We start from the raw sequence: 17457 nt of genomic DNA, 5'->3' as shown, positions 1-17457 counted from the left end.
GACTTTAGAAGTTGAGGCAGAAAGAAATCAAGAAGAGGTGGATTAGGTGTCCATCCTGCCTTTTAAGTCTGTTTTTGGAGAAACTTTTGCTTTTTTTTTTTTTTGATACTGGGTATTGAACCAGAGCATTCTACCTCCAAGTTACACCCTCAGCTTTATTTTATTTTTTTTTTAATTTTTTTTGCAGGTCTGGGGATAGAACCCAGGGCATTGACCTCCAAGATATACCCCTTGCCCTATTTTTTATTCTTTAGTTTGAAACAGGGTCTCACTAAGTTACAGAGGGCCTCACTAAGTAGCTGAGGCTGTCAGCAAACTGCAATCCTCCTGTATCAGCCTTCTGAATGCTGGGATTACAAGCACAGGCCACCTTGAAGGGCTCACTAAGTTGTGATGGGTCTCACTATGAAGCTGAGGCTGGCTGCGAACCTGTCATTTTCCTGTCTCAGCCTTCCAAGTGCTGGTATTATAAGGGTACACCAACCACATTTGGTTGAGATTTCTACTTTCAATACATACATCTTGGCTTTCTTTTCTTTTCTTTCCTTTTCTTTATTTCTTTTCTTTTCTTTTTTCTTTCTTTTTTTTTTTTTTTTTGGTAGTACTGAGGATGGAACCCAGCAGCATTCTACTTCTGAGCTACATCTCCAGCCCAATCTTTCTTTCTTTCCTTCTTTCTTTCTTTCTTTCTTTCTTTCTTTCTTTCTTTCTTTCTTTCTTTTTTTCTTTCTTTCTTTCTTTTTTCTTTCTTTCTTCCTTCCTTCCTTTCTTCCTTTCTTTCTTTCTTTCGGTGGTACTGGGGTTCCTGGAAGTCCTTCTACCTCTGGGCTACACTCCCAGACCTATTTTATATTTTTTTTAATTTTGAAACAGGGTCTCTTAAGCCAGCGCGGCTGGCTTCGAACCTGTGTGATCCTCCTGTCTCTGCCTCCCAAGCGCAGGGATTACAAGCATGTGCCACCACGCCCAGCTCCAGCCCTATTTTTCATTCTTTATTTTGAAACAGGGTCTCACTAAGTTGCAGAAGGCCTCACTAAGTAGCTGAAGCTGTCCTCAAACCCAGATCCTCCTGTCTCAGCCTCCCAAATGCTGGGATTACAAGTGTGTGCCACCACGCCTGGCTTTTATTTTATTATTATTTTTTAGTGCTAGAAGTTGAACTCATAAGTATTCTACCTATGAGCTACACCTTAGCCCTAATTTATTTTTAATTTTGAAAGAGGATCTTGCTTAATAGCTGAGGCTGGCCTTGCCTCAAACTTCTGATTCTCCTGTTCAGCCTCCTAAGTACTGGGGTTAGAGTACTGTCCCACCAGCCCGGCTCTGCCTCTGTGTTTTGAAGGTCACCTCCAGCTCCAATCTTTGGTGATTCTGGAATACCTCCTCTTCATCCACAGCTGTTCACTTTGTCAAGCGCTGCTATATACACTTCCACACATGTACTGCAATGGTGGCCTGCTTCCAATCCTGGCAGCCAACAGATGGCCTGTTTCAAAGCTGGCATTGTTCCTCCCCTCTCTTCCTCCTCCCCCTTTCCTTCTCCCCTAGCTAACAAGTAACAGGCTCTTATCAGTTTACTGACCAAAGTAGTGAAGACTGGACCCCTGGCGCCTGTGAGTCAGGAAGGACCAACTCAAGGACGACTTAGACATGACTTGTGTCTCTTCTGACCAGCCTATGTGACCCTGAAGCGCTAGCTCTTAAAAGGGACTTGATTCCTTTGTTCAGGGAGAATCCAGGGTTTAATTCTGAACGCTTAAGTTCACTGACTTTCTCCAAATTGCTAGCAAATCAATAAATTTCTTTTCCTTCTTCCCGAAGGCTTGTCCCAATTATTTAATTTAGTATACCGGGGCAGGTACTGGGATTTGGTTCCAATACAACACACAGTGTATTCCATGAGTCATTTCATTTGAAAGGCAATATGGGCATGAAAACACTCAAGGCACAAACTCTAAAAATCTTGTTTTTCCCCCCTCAATCTTTCATGGAGTCATGAGAAGGAGCTCCGATTTGTAAGAAGGGTCATCAATAAACCGAACTGAAAAACAAATCCATCAGGAATGTGAGAGAAGAAGGATTTCCCACAGACTTCCGAACAATGAAAAAGAAGCAAATTACCCGTCAGGCATTTTTCTTACGTTGCTTGAAGTTTCCATCTTATAAAATATGATGTTGTTAGAGTGAGAAGAATGTTCTTTAGTTTTTTCATTACTTTTCCCCTGGATGGGACTGAAAATAGTGTTCCCCATCGATGCCTTCTTTCTTTGACAAGACACAGTAGGGTGGGCGGCAGGGGGAGGAGCGTGGTACCCGGGGCCTGGCCGCCGGGGATGAAGGGGGTGAGCAGCAGCGCGGGCAGAGCCGAGTCACATCACTGGTGGAAACCCCCGGCCCAGCGCACAGGCCGAGGAAGCGGAGCCTCCGGACGGACGCCCACCTGGAAGGAGCGTGTGGAAGGTCCTACGCTGTCCAGGTGTCGCTGTGCAAGAAGGCTCCAGGCAGGTAACGGGGAGGATGCACTAGTGTGCTTTTAAATTCTTCTTCTTTGGGAACAAGTGTGAGCTTCTGAGCTTCCGAGTTTTAACAACAGCAAAGACATACACTAAACAGCAGAGCAGCTCTATCCGCCTCCCTCCCAGGGCGGGGGCACGCTCCCGCTGCTGTACCTGCTGCGCTCCTGGTGTCTGTCTCTCCCTCTCAGCTCTGAGGGCCATCTACTGCTATGTCCCCGCCCGCTTAGGCACCAGGGCTGCGTTCGGTGCTTTCTAAGCCCCCCGGAGGCACTGCCTCATCTCCTCATTGTTTAGCAGACCCCTGTCATCTCAGGACAAGTGCCCTCCCCACCCTGGTGCACTGGGTGGGTGTGTGCAGGACAGCCCCCGCTGTGCCCCCCTTTGTCCTCGTCCCACTGGACTCTGGACTTCCACTCAGCTGCCCTTCCTGCTATCAGGCTTTGTTTTAGGCAGCCAAGGCCCTATTTTGTTCTGATCTCTACATCCCAGCTCAGGCAGCTGGGCGTGGCCATGCACCTCTGCAATCCCAGGACTTGTGATGGCAGGTTGAGGCCACCCTCAGCAGTGTAGTGAGACTCATCAACTTAGTGAGATCTGTTTTAAAATTCAGAAATTAAAAAGGGCTGGGGGAGGTGGGTGTGGTGGTGCACACCTGTAATCCCAGTACTTGCGAGGCTGCGTCAGGAGGATCCCAGATTTGCAGCCAGCCTCAGCAACTTTGTGAAGCCCTCTGCAACTTAGTGAGACCTATTTCAAATTAAAAAATAAAATAAGGCTGAGGTGTAAATCAGAGGTAGACTGTTCCTGGATTCAATCTCACGACAAAAAAAAGAAGAGAGAAAAAAAAAAGAAAAGAAAAAGAAAGTCAGCTCAGCTCACATATTACCTCCTTCATGAAACTTTTTTTTTTTTTGGTTCCCCAACCAGAGGTTTACTTCTCCCATATCTGGGCTCCCAGACCATGTATTTCTATCTCTTCTTTGTCCTCTTCCTCTTCCTCCTCTTCGTTCTGTAGTATTGGGTATTCTGCCTCTGAGCTATACCTCCAGCCCTATTTTATATTTTATTTTGAAACAAGATCTCACTAAGTTTCCAAGGGTTGCCTCAAATCTGTGGTCCTCCTGTCCCAGCCCCCTAAGTAGTAGGGCGGCAGGCGTGTACCACTGTATCTGGCAGCTGAGATCTCTTGAGGTATTCCATTTCCTGGTTTCTTCCTTAGGTCAATAGGTGACTGTTATGTGTATGGAATTACTTTGCTTACTTATTCAATCCTTGTCTTGTAAAGGCCTTAACAGATATTTTTATTTCATCACAGTTTTCTGGTTTTAAAAAGTCTATGCTCTATTTATAGAACATTTACATGAAAAATAATTAAACATGAAAAGACATGGAATGGGAGAAAATATTTGCAAATCATGTATCTGATAAGAGCCCTGTATCACAAAAACATCAGAACTCTTACAACTTAATTTGAAAAAAAACCCCCTAATTTTAAAATAGGTAATGCCAGGCGTGGTGGCGCACGCTTGTAATCCCAGCATTCGGGAGGCTGAGACAGGAGATAGCCACAGCTACTTAGTGAGGCCCTCTGCAACTTAGTGAGACCCTGTTTCAAAATAAAGAATTCAAAATAGGGCAGGTGGTGTAGCGGGGAGGTCGAATGCCCCTGGGTTCCATCCCCAGACCCGCAAAAATAAATAAGTAAATAAATAAATAAATAAATAAAATAGTTAAAACGGCTGGGTGTGATGGCACAGGAATGTAATTCCAGTACTTTGAAGTCAGAGACAGGAAGATTGCAGGTTCGAGGCCAACCTCAGCAACTTAGTGAGGTCCTCAGCAACTCAGTGAGACCCTGTTTCAAAATAAAAAATAAAATAAGACTAGGGGTGTAGCTCAGAGGTAGAATGCCCCTGGTTTCAATCTCCAATACTGAAAAAAAAAAAGACAAAATACTTAATAGATATTCCTCCAAGAAAGTTATGCAAATGACCAGTAAGCACATTAAATATGCAAATCAAGGCCACAAGGAAGTACCACTTCACACCCACTAGGAGGCTAAAACAAGACAGAAAGTAACAAGTGTTGGCAAGGATGTGAATAAATAGAAACCCTCAGATATTGCTGGTGTCATTTTATTATTTATTTATTTATTTGTTTATTTTTTTAGTGATAGTAGGGTCCAATATGATTTAAAAATGATGCAAACAATTTTGAAAAAAGTTTAGAAGTTTTTCAATATATTCAACGTAGAGTACCATGGCACTCAGCAATTCTACTCCTACATATAAACCCCAAAGAACAGAAAACAGGTATACAAATCAAAACTCGTACCTGAATGTTATAGTGACACTATTAACAACAGCCAGAAAGTAGAAATACCCAAATGTCCATCGACTATATGCATAGACAAAAGGAGGCGTGTCCATACAATGGAATATTATTTGGCCATAAAAAACGAGAATAAAGCTGATCCATGCTACAAGTGGGGCACACCTTGAAAACAATGTGCCAGGAGGAGGAAGCCAGTCACAAGAGACTACATGCTACTTATCTCATTTAATAAAACGTCTAGAGAATAATGAATCCGGAAAGAGAAAGCAGATCAGTGCTGCCAGTGGGAGGAGAGGGGAAGTGTGAGCAACCGCCCATGATGGGCTTTCCTTTGTGGTGGAGACAATGTTCTAAAGTTAGATGGCAGAGATGATTGCAAAATTCTCTGAGTACATGAAAACCCACTACATCTTAGGATAAATAAGTTACATCTCAATAAAGCTGCTAAAATGTTGGGCATAGCCGGGCGTGGTGGCGCACGCTTGTAATCCCTGCGCTTGGGAGGCAGAGACAGGAGGATCGCGCAGGTTCGAAGCCAGCCGTGCGCGCTGGCTTAGGAGACCCTGTTTCCAAATCAAAATGTAAAAATAGGTCTGGGAGTGTAGCCCAGAGATAGAAGGGCTTCCAGGAACCCCAGTACCACCAAAAAAAAAAATGTTGGGCATAGTGGTGAAGGCTTGTGGTCCCAGTACTTGGGAAGCTGAGACAGGGAGATTACAGGTTTGCGACCAGCCTCAGCAATTTGGTGAGGCCCTGTTTCAAAATATAGAATAAAAAATAGGGTGAGGGGTGTAGCTTGAAGGTAGAATGCCCTTGGGTTCCATCCCCAGTACCACACACACAAAAATAAATAAAATAAATAAAGCTGCTAAAATATAATTAATAATATACACTGGGAGTTTTAAAAAGGAATACACTATGGTATTTTTTCCATAGCAGCACAAGTTGTGTTCAATGCCAGCCCCTGTTTTGCTAAACATATCTCATTATGTATGATAAATGGGTAAATAACTGAACAATAGGAAATACAATCTGCCTGGCACCCAGATCAATAAAAACAGACCTTGAGGCTGGGGGCGGTGCACACTTTTAATTCCAGTACTTGAGAGGCCGAGATAGGAGGATTGCAGGTGGAAGGCCAGCCTCAACAACTTAGACTATCAGTAACTTAGTGAGACCCTATTTCCAAATTAAAAAAATTAAATTAAAAAAGGGCTGAGGCTACAGCTCAGAGGTAGAGTGTCCTTGGATTCAATCTCTAGCACCACACACACACACACACACACACACACACACACACACACACCCTACCTAGTTTCTGGCTTAAAAAGCAAGTACACACTTAAGGAATCTAGAAAGACCTCTATAAGACCAAAAGTCACCCACCATCCTTCCTATATTGTGATTTAAATGGGAAATGTAAGACTTTTAGAGTCATCTGGCCCCAACCTACTAGAAAGTGAATATTTAAACCTGACAGAGTACCTATTCATGGTCCACGAAAAGATTAGCAATAATCCATACTTTTAACCCGAAATGTCTGCTTAATTGTGCTAAGCTGTCAATTATAGAAAATTAATTTGGGAAACGGTTATTCTGAAGGTCTTCAAATATTCTTTTTGCGCATGGTCTTGGGACCATGCTCAACTTTGTCTTAGTCTTGGGACCGCGGAGGGGGAGACCGGAGGGGCAGCGGGTGTGTCTGGAGGAAACACCCAAAGTGCTGCATGCACATGTGTTTGTATCACTTTGAACCTCACTGTGATGCGTACTTACAACACACCAATAAAAGCATAAAAATACTGTGCACTATTGTTATTACTGAAGGTAGCACATACAGGCACGGGAGAAGACACACGTTCACTCCTTGGGTGGATGAAAACAACTGCATTGTTTTCTGCTCACTACATGGCCACACTGAAACATTCCAACTGAATAAAGAGCCGTTGGTGGAAGGAGAGGGAGGAGAGAAGGAAGATGCAGAAAACTCACCGACACGAAGGCCTGGGATTTGGTTTCGTTCAGCTGAAGCTGCAGCTTCTTTTCATTGTCATAGACGCCGTAGAGTCTCTTGGACCAGGTCTGAGGCACTCTGCTCTTGAATTTTAATGAACTATATAACGCAAATATCCTTTGCAAGTCTAGGACCAGGCAGCTGCAGTTGTAGAAGATGACACCAAGTTCCTTCATCTGTGGAAGAGAAGAGAAAACGTCAGTGCCCTGAGCCTAGAGAAGGGGGTAGCGGTGCCATCTTCCTGTTACGCAGAAGTCTGTAGGTAGCTACTGTCAGCTTGTGGTCTAGAGAAGAGATATATTATAAAAATGCTGAAATACTTAAGTACAACTTTTGCTTGCATTTTTATACTTTTATTTGTGCATTATAAGTAGACATCACAGTGAGGTTTGATGTGACACACACACACACACACACACACACACACACACACACACACGGCACTTGGGGTATTGCCCTCCATTTCCACTCTGCTCCCTCCTCCCCTCCCCCCAGTACGTGTTAGTGAGACTGGTAGTGACACCTTCATGTAAGGACATGACAGTATTTGAACTGTTTCTTTCCTCAGTTCCTTTCCCCTCCCCACCTCCCTCCCCCAGTCCCCTTCCTACTGGCCTCATTTATCTGAAGTCCTTATTCATTTCTATTTTCTCTCTAGCTTCCACATAAGAGAGAAAACACATGACCCTTGACTTTCTGAGACTGGATCATCTCAGCATCATATTCTGTAGTTCCATCCACTTTCCTACAAATGACATAATTTTGTTCTTTATGGCTGAAACTCCATTATGTGTGTATAGACCACATTTATTTTACCCATCCACCTGCTGCTGAACCCCCAGCTTGGTTCCCTAACTTGGCTATTGTGAATAGTGCTGCTCTGAGCATGGACAGGCATGATTTGCTGTAACAGTCTGACTTTAATTTTGCATTTTGGCCTTTACAGACAATGCTCCCAAGGCACTTCCGGCTCTGCTCTGTCCCTCGGGCGTCATTTCTGTTGTGTAGCTCGGTTTGCAGTGTCTACCACCACTGACTTTAGTCAGAAAATCCGGTCAACCAAATCTTCAAAGGCTAATGAAAAAGCTGGCAGCACGAATAAAAATTCTTATTTAACAGCACCATAACTATGAATGATGTTTGTTCCTTTAGGTGTGGTGGAGGGAAGGATTGGTGAGCATTCTCAGAGTATTTACGGGCAATCTCAGCCCCCAAATGCTCATTTGTCACCAGGAAGATGCGAGTGGGCACTTTCTCTAGATTTTTCTCCGCTACTAATCTCTCTCTCTTTCTTTCTCTCTCCCTTTCTCCCTCTCTCCTCTCTCTCTCTCTCCCCCCTCTCTCTTCTCTCTCTCTTTCTCACTCTCTCCCTTTCTCTCTCTGTATTGGAGATTGAACCTAGTTACGTTCTATATCTGAGCTACACCCTCAGTCTTGTTTTGTTTTTATTTTAAAACAGGATCTCACTAAGTTTCCAGCTACTAATATTTCTTTCTTTCTTTTTTTTTTGGTACTGGGAATGGAACCCAGGGGCATTCTACCTCCAAGCTACACCCCAGCCCTATTTTTCAGACTATTTTTGAAACAGGGTCTCACTGAGTTTCAAAGGGCCTTGCCAAATAATTGAGGCTGTCCATGAACCACAATCCTCCAGTCTCAGCCTCCAGAATCGCTGGGGTTACAAGTGTGTGCCATTGCACTCAGCCTCCAGCTACTAATATTTCTAATAATTCTACTCTAAATTGAGATTTAGTGTTCCCGTGCCCTACTGTTAAGCTAAGTGGTTTGTGAGTTTTGGTGGGCACCCTGTGTTAGGATAAGCAGCCCAGTCATGCCAAAGATGGAGCCTCTCCGGTTTCTCTTCCTCACATCCAGCCAAAGGGGCCACGGGATGCCCAACAACCAGTCCCCTGATAACACACTCACTGGGGTGTGAACCATCCAATCAGTAAACGCCCCATACTTTGTGCGATCTTCTGCTGTGAGCGGAAGCCCCTTCCTTTTCAAAAAATCCCCAGCTGCCTGATATAAAAGGGAGTTAGGCTGTCTTAATAAAGCTTTTGCTTGCTTGCTTGCTTGCTTGCTTATCTCCGACGGCTGGCCTTAGGTTTTTCCTGCGTCGGACTTCCACTTTCACCCTGGACATCGTACTCTGCTGTAACTACATTCAGTTTTAGAAGCTGTACCCCATTTTCTAGAAATGGACAGACTCTGAAACAGGCTCAGCGTGTCTTTCTCTCAGCCTCAGAATGACTCAAACCCAGATCTAGATATATATATATGATCCAAGCTGCTGTCGAAGGTGGAAAAATAAAACTATTCTCCACAAGTGCCACTTTTTTCTTTCCACCTTCAACGGCAGCTGAAATCACATCTGTAGAACTTGAGCTAGACCTGACAGCAAATCACTACAACTACTGTGGAGATCACTATGGAGGTTCTGCAAAAGAATACCCACAAACCGCCCCATGGCCCAGGCATACCACCCCAACTCAGCGTTCTAAAGGAGTTAAAGTCAGAATACTGCAGGGATACTCACACACCATGTTCAGAGGAACCCAATGTTCAACAGCCAAATTGCAAAACTAGCCCAGGTGTTGACCAACAGATATATGGAAGAAGAAAATGTGGTCTATACACACAGTAGAGTACTACTCTCCATTAAGAAGAATAAAATTATGTCATTTTTCAGGAAAATAGATGAAACTAGAAAATACTATGCTAAGTGAGATCAGCCAGTCCCTGAGAGTCAAGGGTTGCATATGAGGTGGAAGCTATAGAGAAAATAGAAAACAAAGGGACTTCAGATAAATGAGGAGAGAGAGACCAGCAGAGTAGAAGGGGACTGGAGGAGTGAGGAAAGGGGGAAAGTAGGCTTGAGGCATGAAACAACTCAAATAATGCTACGTCTATACACAAAGGTTTCACCACCCATCTCACCACCACACACGGGGAAGATGGAGTGGAAGCAGGTAGGATGTGGAGGGAAATACTGAGTGCTGTGTGCATGTGTGCGCGTCACTTTGAACCTCACTATGCTGTATTATTACAATGCACCAATAAAAGTATAACCACAAACAAGAAACCAGAAAATAAATCTGACATTTGTCAATTTTTCACACAGAGCACAAATTCGGAACAGGTTTATGAGCAAACCTTCTAAAAATGCTGGCAATGGGGAAAACAAGAGAGATGTGGGATTCTGATGAGTTTCCATGTCTACATTATCAAAGGAGAAATGCTGAAGGTGTGATTGATTAGCAGAAGCATTCTTCCTGTCATCTTAGCAGTAAGATAAGCCTCCCCTGGAGAGATCAGCCTTCCACATGATAGCAGACTGCTCAGCCCTGTCTAGCTCAGTGGCCAGCCACACAGGTAGACATCCCCATAGCTGCCCTGACCTCTCAGGTGAGTCACACAGCTGGTCTATGCCGTCAGAAACGAGCCAAGTTGACCAGGCATGGTGGAGCACCCTTGTGATCTCAGTACTCAGAGGGCTGAGACAGGAGGATTGCAGGTATGAGGTCAGTCTCAGCAACTTAGTGAGACTGTTTCAAAATAAAAAGAATGAAATAGGACTGGGGGGTGTAGCTCAGAGGTAGAATGTCCCTGGGATCAACATCTAGTAACACTCACACACACACACACACACACACACACACACACACACACACACGGTAAGTTTTACTGTTTTATTTCTAGGAACAGTTCTGCACAGGTGAAACCCTGAAGACTATAAATTACCTTGGTACCAGCCAAGTCCTTCTGTTCATTTAGTTTTTGCTGACCAGGTATTCAAATTTCAAAACAAAACAAGAACAAAGGAAAACACATAATTACACTAGGGAAAATGTTTTTATTTTATATTTTGTCAGAACTGGTGGAAAGTAGTTCTCAAATGGGATGAAATGGGTGTGTGTGTGTGTGTGTGTGTGTGTGTGTGTGTGTATGTGTGTGTGTGTGTGTGAGAGAGAGAGAGAATGATAGAGATAGATAGATGATAGATATATAGATTGATACATAGATATAGATGATAGATAGATAGATAGATAGATAGATAGATAGATAGATATAGAGCAGCCTTTTCAGCTAGGACACGAGAGGCAGCATAGAAGACCCAGGGGCTTCCTCTGCTGAGCGGTCCTGATGCAGTGGAGGAATGTGCTGCTGATGGGTGCTCTTGTCTGCACAACGGGAGACACTAGCTTCATTCTCTCCTTAGTTCAGTATAATTATACATGTTAGCATAACTGCAGCTCTGTTCATCATTTATAGATGCCCAGCACACTGTTTTCATGAGTTCATAGAAATGTGAAGGAAGATTTCTCTAATTTTCTGGACAAAAAGAAAAGAACCTGTGACTGAGAGCAGCTCCCACCCACCCCTTGAGCTGAGGTTTATATTTCAAGTTATTGCAGAAAGTTTAATTACCAGAACCTTGAACTTCATTTTATTTCTGCCCTCGGGGTGAAATTTGTGTTACTGGGGGGGGGGGGAATTGAGTGTTGAGAGCTCAAAGACAGCCTGCTGCTCAGCAGTGCTCTGTCCCCCACCTCGTCGCTTTGTGCCACTTAACTTATTGATGTCTTATTTCTATGGCCACCAAGTGGGTACAACAGTGCTTGCCAGGAGGAACGTGACTAAAGGAACAGCTACAGATTCTTACAAATCTTAGAGAGCAGTTAGTCCAGCCTTATTTTAAAGTTAAGGAAACTGAGCCAGGCTTGGTGGTGCACGCCTATGATCCCAGTACTTGGGAAACCAACACAAGAGGATCAACGAGAACCTGTTTCAAAACAAATAAGATAGAAATAGAAGTATAACCCAGAGGTAAAATGTCCCTGGGTTCAGTCTCTGATACAAAACAAACAAACAAACAAAATGCCCCTCATGAAGGTAAGAGAAGAGTGTTCTTGGTTTCCTCAAAATCTGAGAGTGAGCTCCTACATCTAATGGTCATAACCTCGTTCTCCTGTGGCCATTCCCATGGATTTGGGTCAGGTACAAGCTCTCTAAGCAATTCCAACCTTCCCTCCCATAATTCCAACCTTCCCTTCCCTTCCACTCAGCTAGAACCCCCCACCACCACCACCCACATGCTCTGGATTGAACCTGTTAGGTCAGAGGGTGCACGGAACCCGGTGGGTTTCACAACTACAGCTACGTGGGTCTCACAAGCACAGCTGCGCTGATAACACAGGGCTGTCTGATCCAGTCTAAGGAGCAGCTATCCAAATCAAGAAAATAGTCACAAGGGGGAACATTCCAACCTTGGCCACCAAGGCCAGCCCCTACCACCTGTATGCAACCAGGTCCAGCTGTTCCTGAAACCAGGCACTACCCTCTCCCCTTCTCCCAATATAAAAATTTTCTCCCTTCCCCCTAGTACTGCTGCTGTCCTGCAAGAGACAGCCCAGCAGCTTAGCCTCCCCTGCAGTAAATGTTCATCATTGGACCGGCCTCCAGGATCTCTAGTCTCTTGGGTTGTGCTGATCACCTTTCATCTGGTGCCGAAACCCGGGAGGGTCCTGTGTCCCTGGACCACCTGGTCCTCAGACCAGCCCTATGCGAGGTGCATACCCTTAAGAAGCCCTCAGTAGCTGCCACTTTTCTTGGCTGCTCCAATCCTTAGCCTTTGTTGGGACCCAGCCTTGACTCATGCCCTGATTCAGCCTGTAGGCATTCATCACCTTCCTAACTCCTCCTTTCTGACTGCAGATGCTGGGTAAGTCCTCTCACTGCAGAGACTGTCTCTCTGCTGTCTATAAGTCATGCTGGTATGCCAGTAGTCTCCTCTCAACCTGCACGGGGAGCCCCTCACCCAGCCAGGGATACTTGGTCTAGGTGACCCGGGCACTCTCAAGAGACAGGGTCCTCATCCCACCTAGGTTCTTGCCTGCCTGCCCCACTGGTCCTCTTCTGGCCGCTCACTCTCATTTTTCTCCCTGTCCTCTTTCTCTCCCTTAACATGGGCACTTCCTTCAGTAAACCTCCCTCAGATCCATTCCCCTCTTTCCTGCCTCCTCAAGTCCCTCTCTGCTCTGGGACTTCAGGATTCTGTTAAAGTCTGCCACCTCATTTTTTACTGCAACATTGTTAGGCTCCAATACAAATTCATTAACCAGTCCCAATGGCCTGAAAATGGCACCCTACACTTTCAAATTCTAACAAATCTTGATAATTTCTGCCACTGTACCAGAAAGCGGCCCAAAGTTTCTTTTGTGCAAGCATTCACTGCTTTATGATCCTGACCCTCTCTCTGCACCTCCTGCTCTCCCCAGCAGCTTATCCTGGTCACAGGATATCACCTTCCTAAAGACCCCCTCCAACAGACCTGACATCCGCTTTCACCTCTGATCTTGAGGGTGGGGTCCCTCCTGTTCCCCCCTCCCCTGTTCCTGTACTCTCTCAGTCCTCTGCACCTCCCTCTGCTTACCCCCCATTTGTCCACCCAACCCAAGCTCGAGCTCTTCAGACTCTCCTCTTTCCTCTCCTTCCTTCTGGACCTGTTCACACACTGACAGCCTTTAGCCTTTGAGAGAGGTGGCAGGAGCTAGAGGAGTCATCCGGGTACATGTGCCTTTTGCTATGACTGACCTCTCTCAAATCGAAAAGAGACTTGGCTCTTATTCACATGACCCTCCACCTTTATTAAAGAATTTCAATATCTCACCCAGGCGTATGACTGCACCTGGCACGACCTCTATGTCACTCTGACTTCTACCTTGACCCTTCATGAGAAGGAGTGGGTCTGGGCAGCCACAGAGGCTCATGCAGATTAAAACATCAGTCTGATAATAATTTTCCAGTAGGGGCTGTGGCTTTCCTCTGGGCTGAACCCGGCTGGATATACCAAATTAACCTAGAGGATAATGAGACCAAATCCCCAGGGTGAGCTGCCAGGAACCTCATGATAACCTGTCTCATTGCTGGTTTTAAGGCAGCAGCCCACAAAGTAATTAATTTTGACAAACTAAGAGAAATTTCCCAACATCCCTCAGAAAACCCAGCCAAATTTCATGCCTGTCTTACAGAGGCCCTAATACAGTTCACCAAACTTGACCCTGCCTCCGATAAAGGCCACTTTTTAATTAACTTTCATTTTTATTACCCAGTAAGCGCCCGACATTTTGAAAAAACTTAAGTTTGATGAGAACCCCCAAACTCCCCAACAGGACTTTAATAATTGAACATTCAGGGTGTTCAGTAATGGAGAAGAACTCAGAAACAAGCTACTGCCCTGTGGGCTTCTATGCTTGACAAATGAAGCCATCAGCACATGCCACTGGGAGCCTGTTTCAAGTGTGGTAAGAATGGACATTGGCACAAGCCTGCACATCATCAAGGTCTCCCCTGTGTCCATGTCCTGTATGTAGGCCGAAGGGGCACTGGAAGGACAACTGTCCCTCCCTGTCTCATCAGGAAGGCCATTTCCCTCACCCTCTCCCAAGAGGACTTCTTCAACTTGCTTGGCCTTGCTTCTGACTGCCGGTGTCCTGGGTCTCTGGGGCTCCTAATCACTCCATCACTATTTGCCAGAGGACCCCAGGGTAACTCTCCAGGATGCTGCTAAGTCTCTTAATTTCATTACTGATACGAGGGCCACCATGTCCATTCTGCCCTTCTTTAATGGTCAGACCTTTCCATCTTACTGTTATGGAGGTTGATGGCCGTACTCAATAACCTCGAGCCACGGGTCCCCTTCCATGCTCAATATGGAATCACCCCTTCACCCATTCATTTCTTGTTATGTCCAGTTGCCAGTCCTCCTTCTTGGGAGGACCATTCTCTTTAAACTTCACCTCACCCTCTCCTTTGCCCCAGGCTCCCCACCTCCTTTCTTTTCTCACGGTCAGACATAGTATCCTCCACCCCACATTTACCCCCTTCTTCGTCTTTTCCATTACCCTTATCCTTCAAGAAGTCAATCCTATAGTCTGGGATACTTTCTCTCCCTCTGTGGCCTCCCATCATACTCCAATAAAAATCTCCCTCAAGTCTCCTCCCGATACCCATGCCGTCCACTCTCAAACACCGCCACGGTCTGAGCCTATCATTACTCCTCTTATCTCCATCTGCATCCTCATTCCCACTAATTCCCCATATGACACCCCATTCTACCCATCCTTAAATCCAATGGCTGTTATCGCTTAGTTCAAGATCTATGAGTTATTAATGATGCTATTCTCCCCATTCGCCCAGTAGTTCCTAACCCTTATACTCTCCTTTCTACTATTCCTTTGTGGTCTTAGACCTTAAAGATTTTTTTAAACCATTTCATTAAACCCTGACTTCTATAACCTCTTTGCTTTTATTTGGGAGGACCCTCACACATATACTGACAACTTACCTGGATGGTGTTCCTTCAGAGAATAGCCCCCACTTCTTGGCCAGACTCTAGCCACTGCCCTCCACTCCCTCGACCTCTCCCTAGCTGTCTCATCCAGTATGCAGATGACCTCCTCCTGTTTAGTTCCTCCGCATAACTGTCCAGGACTCACACCACCCAACTTCTTAATTTCCTTGGCTCTAAGGGCTATTGGGTCTCCCCAGCCAAAGCACAAATTGCTTCCTTCCAAGTTACCTATCTTGGATTTCTTCTCTCTCCTGGAAAATGTGAACTCACTGTAGATTGTAAAAGCCATCTTCGTACTTTATTTCAACCCCAAACTAAGCAAGATGTCCTCTCGTTTCTGGGACTAGCTGGTTTTCCTGAGAACCTGGGTCCCTAATTTCTACCTCTTGGCACTTCCCTCTATGAGATTTCTAAGGGGGACCTATTTGAGCCACTAGGCCCTGCTATCCCCATAAAGCTTGCCTTTACACAACTCTCGCTCTTACCTGCATCTGCCCTAGCTTTACCTGACTTATCTCCGCTTTCACTCTCTATGTAGATTAAAAACGTGGCATGGTGGTCAGCATTCTGGTCAACTTAAGAGGCCTACCTTTACTCCTGTAGCTTACCTTTCTAAAACAACTACACAATACTAGTAAGGGCTGGCCAGCCTCCCTTAGGGCACTGGTGGTTGCCTCCACTTTAACACAAGAGGCGCTCAGGCTCACCCATTGATGACCCGTGCTCATCTCTCCCCACATCGTCTCAGGGACCTTATACCCTTTTGCCACTTGTCCCTATTGCCAAATGTTTCTGTAGACTCTTGACCACCTCTCAACCCTGCCACCCTCCTCCCTTTACTCAGCACCTTAACCCACTCCTACCTACAGGCAGTTCAAGAATTGTCCTACACTGAGCCCAGACTTCAGACCTTGCCTCTCACAAGAGCTGACTTAACTTGGTTTGTGGATGGTAGCTCCTCTGTTACCTGACAGGGGTCAGACGAGCGGACCATGCTATCATCTCCTATACAGATGTCATGGAGGCAGCCTCACTGACAACAGGGACTACTTCCCGAAAGGCAGAACTCATTGCTCTTACCTGAGCCCTTGAGCTGGCAATTAATACAACTGCAAATACTGTTACAGAGTCAAAATATAAAATATGACCGGGCCTGATCCCAGTCATTTTACTGGCTCCCTCCCGCTAAAACCCAACAATCAGCTCTTTTTTAAAGCCTCTCATTCACAAACTCTCAGCCCATAGTGGACAAGACCTCACCTAGTCATCTGGACCACACTAACAGTGGCTAAACTCTAAGGTCTCCGGCCCTGGTTTCATCTCTCTCAGCTCAAGCTCACACCCTTCTCACTAGAGGGTAAATATACCTGCGCAGCTGTGAGCCGCCCAAGACTATAAATACCCAGGTTGCCTCTTATTTCTGGGTAACACACATTGGTCTCTCCTTAAGGTCTTGGTCCCCTTAAAGGTCCTGGCTCCCAGCCATGCTCCAACAGATGTACAGCCCCATCTCCCCCTCTTGATATTATCACTTCCTAATATTCTGTGGGCGGCACTGGGAGAAGATGCCTCCTTTAACTTTTCCCCAATCCATACCTCATTCTTAAGGCAACTGGTCAGGGATCTCCATCTCAAGGGCTCCTTATGTGACGTCATGTCCTCTGGAATTTACCTTTATCCACACTCTGTACTCATACCCTCTTCCTTCTTCCATACGCCACGAGGGCATTTATTCTCCTGCTCTCCCTCTGGCCTTATCTGTTTATAGGGACACACCAGGCTTGGAAATTCCAAATCTATGCCCAACAAAGACCCCCGCCCCCATCATTACCTGCTTCCTTAATTCCACTTTTTTCCCTATCACCAGCTGTGCCTCTGCTCTCCACCTAGCATCTGTCATCTGGGAAGCCATGGTAATCAGTGTTTGCAAAAAACAGTTCCTTGATGATAAAAGCCATGCAAAAATCTCTGTTTCTCTTTAGATTCTGTAGTTAGAGATCTCACCCTAACATCCAGTTTGTGGAACACAATTCTAAATGAATCTTTAGACTTACTAATGCAATTTGGAAACGACTCAGCCCTTGATGTCTCAGAGCCTTCTCTGTGTCTCTGTTCCCCAATCCCTGGTGGCAGCTATTCCTTTGTTTAATCTGATGCTTAATAATACTGCATGTAAGCCGGGCGTGGTGGCACATGCTTGTAATCCCAGCATTTGGGAGGCTGAGACCGGAGGATCA

General features: G+C 45.4%; 1 protein-coding gene across 1 annotated transcript in view; it reads right to left on the bottom strand.

Annotated features, from left to right (window-relative positions):
* PLD5 (phospholipase D family member 5) overlaps window positions 1–17457 on the bottom strand; it is a gene marked incomplete at both ends in the record, with an annotated part of 318682 nt that overhangs the window by 26541 nt on the left and 274684 nt on the right. Inside the window, one exon of the mRNA XM_080698695.1 lies at window positions 6843–7040. Coding sequence (XP_080554821.1) covers window positions 6843–7040 — 198 coding nt within the window. The remainder of the gene's footprint in view (window positions 1–6842; window positions 7041–17457) is intronic.

Source organism: Muscardinus avellanarius (genome assembly GCF_963383645.1).
Source record: "Muscardinus avellanarius genome assembly, chromosome: 7".
Lineage (NCBI taxonomy): Eukaryota > Metazoa > Chordata > Mammalia > Rodentia > Gliridae > Muscardinus > Muscardinus avellanarius.
This window is presented reverse-complemented; position numbering and strand designations above follow the sequence as displayed.